This window comes from Tenrec ecaudatus, chromosome 18, assembly GCF_050624435.1.
Source record: "Tenrec ecaudatus isolate mTenEca1 chromosome 18, mTenEca1.hap1, whole genome shotgun sequence".
Taxonomy (NCBI): domain Eukaryota; kingdom Metazoa; phylum Chordata; class Mammalia; order Afrosoricida; family Tenrecidae; genus Tenrec; species Tenrec ecaudatus.
In genome coordinates, this window is record NC_134547.1 from 8,122,195 (window position 1) to 8,130,850 (window position 8,656).

The 8,656-nt window shown below is 63.4% G+C and overlaps 1 protein-coding gene across 3 annotated transcripts; it reads right to left on the bottom strand.

The window, feature by feature from the left end:
* Positions 1–646: 646 nt before the first annotated feature.
* Positions 647–8,383, bottom strand: PRMT1 (protein arginine methyltransferase 1). Of its 3 annotated transcripts, XM_075536919.1 has the most exons (11): positions 8,243–8,370; positions 6,292–6,345; positions 5,625–5,726; positions 5,081–5,236; positions 4,925–4,988; positions 3,463–3,605; positions 2,694–2,781; positions 2,498–2,613; positions 1,893–2,043; positions 1,454–1,575; positions 647–1,196 (listed from the first exon to the last, which is right to left on the bottom strand). In XM_075536919.1, the coding sequence occupies exons 1-11, from the start codon at positions 8,276–8,278 to the stop codon at positions 1,113–1,115; spliced, it is 1,116 nt and encodes a 371-aa protein (XP_075393034.1). In that variant the 5' UTR covers positions 8,279–8,370; the 3' UTR covers positions 647–1,112. The 3 variants fall into 3 exon arrangements, with proteins under 3 accessions (XP_075393034.1, XP_075393035.1, XP_075393036.1); XM_075536920.1 differs by lacking the exon at positions 6,292–6,345 and having other exon boundaries at positions 8,243–8,383; XM_075536921.1 differs by lacking the exons at positions 6,292–6,345; positions 8,243–8,370 and adding an exon at positions 5,982–6,105.
* Between the last annotated feature and the right edge of the window lie 273 nt (positions 8,384–8,656).

Genomic DNA, 8,656 nt, shown 5'->3' on the forward strand with positions numbered 1-8,656 from the left:
CTAGACCGGCTGGGCCAGTGGGACCCCGTTCCCACTCCACACAGCACACTTCTGGCCCCCTCGGTGCCCTGCCTTCCTCAGCCAGCCTGGGATGCCCCAAGGCCATGTGGGTCAGAGGGCGGGCCCCTCCTCCTTCCCTGAGAACCCAGATCCCAACATTCCACAATGCTTCCGGTCAACTGGTGATCCAGGTGTGGCACTGAGGGAAGCAGGTCCCTGTAGGTACAGCAGGTTCCCAACCAAGTGTCTGCAACCCAGGCCTCAACCCACCCACCCCCACCCCCAGCACAGACCCAGAGTCCCAAGGGCCATTAGTTCCTATCAGGGGAGCTGGGCAGTTGAGTCAAGGGGTGTGACTTCCATGTGTGGGCAGGTGTGAGGGGCTCCTGTCTTGAGACCCCAGGGGAGGGCTGAGGGCAAGGCTGGTGGGGCCTTGTTTCCATCTTGGCCCAGAGAGCCAGTTCCCCCAAGTTGAGACCCCCGCCAAAAAAAAGTCCTCTAGAGGGAAGTTGGAGGCACCAGCCCAGCCTCCAGGCAGGCAGTGAGTGGCAGAGTTCCCCTTTCCCCACACATGGATCCTATGTGGGTACTCCCCCCCACACACAGAAATCCTATGTCCCCGACACACGCACACACGGACACAAGCACCTATTTCCCAGCTGCAGCCTGGCCAGCCCCAGAAGGGGAGGAGGAGATTCCTTCTGGAACACTCGGGGCCCCTGCAGTGCAGCTGGAGGCTGAGCCCAGGCCGGTGGGTGGGGGCAGCAGGGCCCTCGGAGGGGAGAAGGGGTGGGTGGGTGATGAGCAGAGACCACTGGGACAGGGGAGACAGAACCAGGGGAGAGGGGGCCAGAGACCTGCGTGGGCCAGCCCCCTTCAGCACCTGCACAGGAGCCCCACCCCCTTGGAAGCTGAGCCAAGTCCCAGCTGAGGATTTATTGGCGTTAAATGCAACCATATAAAAACATAAGTTATGAAAAACACAGTCACGATGTGGCCCCCACCCTGGCCCCAGCCCCCTTAGACCTCCCCCAACTTCAGCAAGGGGGGAGAATAAGGGCGGGGGGGGGGGCCTCAGAACCCGCCAAAGCAGCCGGTGGCCGCAGGCGCCCTCAGCGCATCCGGTAGTCGGTGGAGCAGGACAGTTCACACAGCTGGCCCTTGAAGTCGAGGTCAATGGTGAAGTCCAGGTCGCGCTGCAGGAGAGGTGGGGTCAGGGCAGGTCACCAGGCGGGGCCACCCCCAGCCCCAACAGCTCGCTCCCTCTCAGCCCTCAGTCCACCGAGAACGGGACTCTGCTTGTAGGCAACCAGGCCCCTTCTTCCCGCCCCAGCAGCACCCTGAGTTCGACTTCCCGTGGACACCCCTCGGACCCACGTCTCGCGGTGGCCTCAAGTGGCCCACAGCTGTTCCATGTCTCCATACAACAGGGCACCCCCCACAGGGCACTCACGTTGTTCTTGGCGTTGGGCCGCATGCCGATGGTGCCAAAGATCTCCTCGCCAGTCTTCACAGTCAGGTAGTCCTCCATGTAGAACACCGTCTGCTTCCAGTGTGTGTAGGGCGACTCAGGGCCTGCGGGCGAGGCTGGGGTCAGCAGTGCCTGCCAGCCCAGCACCAGCACCTCCCAAGAGCCCCCTAACCAGAGGCACCTCTGGCATGCTCCTCCTGGGTGATCTCCCCGCCCCCAGCTGGTGGCCAGGCCTCTCTTCTGAGGTGCTTTGCGCATCATCCTCGTGGCTTGCGCCACCCAGGAACCGAGCTCAGCCTCCAAACACGCTATGGGCCTGGGACTCGGGCGCTATCACCCACAGTGTTGGCTGAGGCCCAGGGTGGGGAGAAAGCCCCGGCCCCCCTCAGGGCACAGGCCCCGCCCCAGTGCCCCGGCTCACTGGTAGAGAAGCCAGTCCGCTTGTGGCAGCGTGTGAACTCGATGTTGAAGTAGGCCACCAGCGCATGCACGTAGTCATTCCGCTTCACTTGCAGGCAGAACGGGGAGGTGAAGGTCAGGTCCTCCACCTTGACTGTGTAGATGTCCACTTCCTGTGGGGCAGGCCCATCAGCACCTGTGTCAGGCCCCCACCCACACCTCCTACCCCAGACCCACTGTTCTACCACTAGCACAGGCCTCAGAGCTCCATTCTTTGGCATCCCTACCTCACACCCTTTGCCAGACACCCAGCATCGCCCACTCTCTGCCTGCACCCGTCCACGGGGCTCCTGCCGCTGAACCTTTCTTTGGACGGCTACTCTTTCAGAAATGAGGAAACCCACCTGTCCAAAATGGACCCCCCCCACCCCGCCTGGGCCACAGCAGTGGGTGACTCACTCCTCAGTGACCTCTGAACATACACTTGGCTCTGAGCCTCCTGCCTGGGGGACAGGCTGGTCTAGAATCCGGCTCCTTGGCATGGGGCTGGGCCTGGGTCTCCCTCACCCCTCAGAAGAAACCTCTCTCTGGGGCCAGGCGGTGGTCGCTATATCCGGCCCCCCTCACCTTGATGAGGCAGGCGTTAGTGACCAGCTGCTTGGGGTCCACTACGTCCACCAGGGGCTCCTTGATGGCCACGTCTTTGATGCAGGACATGTCGAAGCCGTACACGTTCTCCCACCCTGAGGAGGTAGAGGGGGGCTGAGCCCAAGCCCGAGCTGGCTCCCACCCCTCAATCCCCTCAGGAGCCGGGGACACTCACAGTGGATCTTGTAGTCCTTGTACTGCCGGTCCTCGATGGCAGTCACGTACAGCGTGGCTCGGTCGGGGAAGATGAGCCCGTCAGGCGCCTGTGCAGGGACAGGTCAGGGGATGAGGGTGGGCACCTTGGCAAGGGACCCACCTGAACCTCTCATGGACTAGAGGCTCTGGCAGTCTCCTGCGGGGGCTCTTCACCCCAGGCCGATGCCCCTTCACGGCCCTTAGGGGGCACCTGGGAACACGGCCCATCTCTCCACACTCTGAAAACCAAACTCACTGCCATGGAGGCTGTACTGCCTGGGGCAGGGCAGATCTGTCCCTGTGGGTTCCCGAGACTGGAACTCTACGGAGCAGACAGCCTCGTCTCTCTCCCAGAGCAGCTGGTGGCTTTGAACTGCTGGCCTTGCGGTGAACAGCCAGACATGTACTACGTGTAACCTTCTCTCCTCTGACAGCACAGCCCAGACCGCCCCCCCCACCCCAAACTCAACTCTGATACTGGCTGCTCTTCCCTCACATCTCACGTGCCCCCCACCCCACTGTCCCACTGCTGGCTCGGGGAGTTAAACCGAAGCTGCTTACCCCGCACCCCCCCCAGGCTGCCAGCCCCCAAGTGACAGGTTCCCGGGCCTGCCAGGCCTGCCGCCTCTTTGCCAGACAAAAACTTCTTGGCACACTCTCTACCCCCTTAAACATTGTCTGTGTCCACGATCCAGCCTTAGTATCACAGGATCGGTCTCCACTGCACCTCCCCCCCGCCCCCCGCTCACCAGCCACTTGTCGCGGGCGTAGAGCACGGTGTTGAGCATGGACTCGTAGAAGAGGCAGTAGCCCATCCACTCGCTGATGATGATGTCCACCTTCTCCACCGGCAGCTCCACCTCCTCCACCTTGCCCTTGATGATGGTCACCACTGTGGGGGCCGGGGCAATCAGTCCGCTTGGGCCCCCTCACCCTGGAGGGGCTGCCCTTTGAGCACTGGGGAGTTCTACCTGTCCCCTAAGGGGCACCACGACTTGGAATATTTCAGTGGCTGGCTGAACGTATGGATTTGTTGGGGAGAAACAAGTGGGTGTTGTGTTGAGTTAAAAAAAATTTTTTTTACTTTAAATGTCAGGCTGTTTCTAAGAAAGTTCAATAAAACAAGACCCCACTGGACAATGTCTAGACAGTGTGTACAGTGCCCGTAGCCACACTTCCCAGCATGCCTCGGTGCAGAATGGATCAGAACTGGGAGCTGAGCGTCAGTCCCGGGAGAGGACACTGACCCTGAACAGCAGACCGCACCACTCCTTTCCTCAGCACCTCGAGGACGCTCCTTGCCCTGAAGTCTAAGAGGGGGGTGCAACTTCCCAGTGGCCTTTTCCCACCCGGAGGGAACTCAAAAACCACATCTCTCCCCCTCAGGGGATGCTGGGACTCACGGCGACCCTGCAGAACAGGGTACAACTGTCCCCCTGTGCATTCCCAAGACTGTCAGTCTTTACAGGAATAGAAAGCCCTGTCTGTCTCCCTGGGATCAGTGGGTGGCTTCAAACCGCTGACCTTGTGGATTTCAGCTAGACTCTGAACCTACTAAGTCGTGGGGGTGGGGCTCCACATCTACCAGGAGACCAGAAGAACTAGATGGTGTCCAACCCCCACTCCCAACTGCTCTGGAAAGACCACATCCGTAGGTCCTGGACCCAGTGCGAGAAAAAGGTGGACTAACAACTCATTAAAGTCACCAGAGAGACAAGAATTACTACTCAGGTGGACACTAGTGGGACTCCGAGCTTCTGGCCCTCAGCTCCCACCCTCCAAATGAATGCGTTCCCACAGCCTGATTTTCATCCACAAAGTAGACAGACACCGCCCCCCTCGAGGGCACAAGAGCACTGGAAAGGTCCACTCGCCTTAGGACCATCAACCATTTGACGGCCAGAGGGCAGCAGCGTCCCAAAGTCAGGGTCCAGAGGACCCAGAGAGGACAAGCAGACGCAAGCAGCCCAGGGAGGAAGCAAGCTGTGCACGGAGTGGCCAGTGGCTGACCTGGTCAGTCACCCGTCACCTCATTCTCAGGAAGACAAAGTTCAAGAGGAACAACCCGACCAGATCACATGCCAAACCACTGCTACCACCAGAGTCTGAGAGCACCCAGAGCCTGAGAGCAGCCCCCACAGCTGGTCCCCCCCGGCGGGTTCCGAGGACAGGGGAGCGGCAGCTTCCTTCCACCCTGGCCGCCTGGCTCACCGTGGTCTAACTTGTTGGCTTTGACGATCTTCACAGCGTAGTCAGAGATGCTGGAACACTCGATCTGGGGGGCGGGAAAAAGGTAGGGTGAGATACCCCCACCTCCATTCTGCCAGCATCCCTTCCCTCCAAGCCACCCCGGCCGTGCAGACTCACCCCGATGACCTTGCGCGCGCCGGCCTTGGCGGCGAACATGCAGAGGATGCCAGTGCCGGAACCCACGTCCAGCACCACCTTGTCCTTGAAGAGGTGCCGGTTGTGGAACATGGAGTTCCGGTAGGTGAGGGTGCGGACCTCGTCCTTCAGCATCTCCTGGGGGTGGGGGAGCAAACAATGACCAGACTGTCGGGCAAGCAAAGATGAGACTGCCATGCCCTAAAACCCAGGCAAAACTTCCTCCAGTCCCAAAACCTAAAATTCCCCAGCCCTGGGCTGGCCGCCAGCACCCCTCAAGCTGGCCACGAGAGGGCGGCAGAGACCAGCACTCCAGGCCCTGAGGTGGGACCTCAAGCTGCTCTTCCAGGGGCCTCCTGCCAGAGCACAGGGCCAGCTCTGTCTCCAAGGCAACGGCTGGGAGAGGCCACAGCTCTGGGTGTGAGACCTCACCCCGGGATGCACAAGTGTGGTAGAGGTGGGGAGGGACACACACACACACACACACACACACACACACGGCCTCCCAAGGTACAGTCCCACTCACCTCGTGGATGCCAAAGTGGGCGTAGGAGTCGAAGTAGTAATCCTTGGACGTCATGTCCTCAGCGTTGGGCTTCTCGCTGCTCTCCGCCTGGCCACAGGAGACCTGGGAGGGGGCGAGGAGGCAGGGGGGTCACATCCAGGGTCTCTCCGCAGCCCCACAACCTCCAGCTCCCTACTTCTCCCCAGAGTCTGGGGGCTCTCAGAAGACGTGGCAGGGCAGCCTCACGGCCCCCGCTCTGCCATCTCACAGCCCCAGCGCCGAGAACCCCAAGCCATGTAAGAGCAGCCCGCTGTCCTCTGCCACCACCACCCCCAGAGCACCATCTAAGGGGCCCGTCGATACCTCCGCCATGCCTACCATCTCTCCAGTCTCTGCCCCGTCTAGCTCAGCCTACAGCTGGGGAGGGGGGGGAAGGGGACGGCAAAGCAGATACAGGGCAGGAGGGGCCAAGGAAACAGGGGTGGGGGGCTGGAAACGGAGTTAAGGAATTAGCCACAATGTTGGTGAGGAGGGCAGGGGTGTCAGGGGAAGGCTACACTCCTGGAGGGAGCTGTTCTAGGTGTTTTGGGGGCAGACTGGTTTGCAGTACTAAGGATGGCCTGGTGGGGGTGAGGGGGCAAGCTGACTAAGGTGGGGGCAGGGAGGGGTCTCACAAAAGGATATTTACTTCTTCAAGAGGCGGCTGGAGGCTCATCCCATTAGCCAAGGTGGCTACAAAATTCTAGGAGAAAGTACAGGGAGAAAGGGTTAGAGAGACTGGGGGGGAAGGGTGGGGGCTGGGGGGGGCAGACACTCCCTGCCACCTCCTATTTCTTGGGGGGGGACTGTGTGAAGGGCTGTTTCAGAAAGGAGGCAGAAAAAGGGAAGAGGGGAAGGGGTTCTCCTATCCCAGTAGAGGCTGGAGAGATGGCGGCCCACCCCTATGCCACCTAGGCCCACCCTCGGGCCAGGCTGCCTGCACACTCGCGAGCTCGCACGCACACAGGAAGAGGAGCCAGGCCCCACGGGGCACACAGGCACCGCCAGCTGTCACCCTCCCCACTCTAATCCCCCCCAGATCAGGTAACCACTTCCGGTCACACATTCCCGTGCTGGGGTGCCAGGAATAGCAAGGGGCGGGATGGAGGGAGGCTGGCAGGCAAGGTATGGCCCCTGGGCAACAGCCACCTTGGCACATGTTAACCGGCCTCGTGGCCCACAGGCCTCCCCACCAGAGCTGCCCCCCCCCAGTCCCTGGGAGTCGGCGGAGCAGCCCTTTTGACACCCATCCCTTTCCAGGGCTCTGAAGCGATAGGGGGGGGGGGAATTAGCTGGACCAGCCTCCAGGAGGAGCCAGACTCCAGGGCTCCTGGTCAGTCATCCACCCCAAGGCCCAGAGCCCGCCTCTCCCCCCACCCACTTCAAGGTGTGGGGCAAAGTGCCAGAGGGGGTGGGGCCGGTGGAGCTACGCCCAGTGGCAGGCATCTTGGAAAGCAGCCGTCCACTCCAGGGACCGCTACAAGGCCAGGGTCTGGCCACTCCATCGGATAGCAACGCTTCCAGATGGATGTGCGCCCCTCCCCCAGGCTGGCCAAGGGGCCATCAAGCCTGGGGGACAAGCCTGGCCTAGGCGATACCGGCGGTCTAGAACCTGGAAACCCAGAATCGCAGGGCTCTGCCCCACACCCGGGAGGGGGGGGGGGTTGTTTCAGTAAGGGGCACTGATGCCCCACCGTAGCTCCTCCCCTTTTTCGTGCCCACCCCTTCGGCCCACGGTGGCTTTGGGGCATGCCCCTCGAAACAGGCGGCCCTCCTACACACCCAGAGCTGGCCACAAGAGGGTGCCCGGCACCCTCTCCGAAGGACGGGCCTCCATCAAGATGCTCCCCAATGCAGCGGGAGGTCACGGGGGCATCCCCATTGTACCCCGCTCCGCCAGCCCCACGCGCCCGCTGAACTGAGGCGGGGCGGGCCGGAAACGGGGGACCGGGAAGCCGGGCTGACCCTTCCCCTTCCGAACATGCCAACCCCCAAAGGACGCAAAATCGGGAGCAGCGGACCCGTACGTGCCGTCCGCACTGGGGCTGGACAAACGAGGGCTGGTGGTCCGGCGGGGCACGCGCCGAGAGACCAACTAGGTGGGGGCCGGGGGGCGAGGCCCAGTTGGCCCCCACCCCCCGCCCCCGGGGTGGGTCCCGGTCCCCGGGGGCCAGGCCTACGAGCCCTTCGACGGCGGGTCAGAGCCAACTCCCCGCCCCCCCCGGCGCCCCTCCCCCGGCTGGAGGCGGGGCCTTTGTCCCGCACGTGGAGCCCGCGGGCATCCGGGCTCGGCACACCCCCTCCCCACCACGGGGCCGCGGCCACGTGGGGGCCCGGCCGGAAGCGCCCCCGGCCCGCCTGCACGGAGGGAGGGGCGGCGGCGCCCGGGGGGGGCGCGCTAGGGAACCCCCCGCCCCGCACCTCAGACGGTAGTCTCGGGCCTGGGGCGCGCGGCGCCCGCTCCACGCGGCTGGGGGGGCCCAGCCCCGGGGCGCCCACCCGGAGCCCCTTCCTCACAACGGAGACCCGCCACACGGGCCGCCCCGCGCCCACCCCCCGGGCTTCCTCCCGACCGCGGCGGCGGCGCTCCCGGCTCTCACCTCCATGATGCAGTTCGCGGCCTCGGCTGCCGCCATCTTCACCCGCAGCTAGTCCTCCTTCGGCCGCCGAGACCCCCCCTTTCTCCCCGCTCCCCCGGGACCGCCTTATACCGGAGGGTCGACGGCCCGCCCACCGCGACTCCGCCAGGAGATCTTATTGGCAACGGAGGCGGCCCGTCCGGCAGCGTCGTTGTGCCAATGGGCAAGGCGGACATCCATCAAAGCGTCGAGGCCCGCCCCAGGCTAGCGCGCAAGGCCCCGCCCCCTCAGGTCGAACGGGATGGGGACGGCGGCCCGTCGATCGCGGGAAGTACGGACGCTGATTGGGCAGAGCCCACCAAGAGGTCCCGCCCCTTCCCCGGGCCCAGCTCCGCCTCGAAGCTTCCCGGCGGGCCCCGCGCCTAGCGGACATCT

Coding starts and splice junctions, on each gene's coding strand:
- PRMT1 (XM_075536919.1), bottom strand. CDS start 8,278: ATGGCGGCAGCCGAGGCCGCGAACTGCATCATGGAG. Junction 5,237..5,624: donor CCCACTTTGGCATCCACGAG/GTGAGTGGGACT, acceptor CCCCACCCCCAG/GAGATGCTGAAGGACGAGGT. Junction 3,606..4,924: donor AGCCAACAAGTTAGACCACG/GTGAGCCAGGCG, acceptor CGGCCCCCACAG/TGGTGACCATCATCAAGGGC.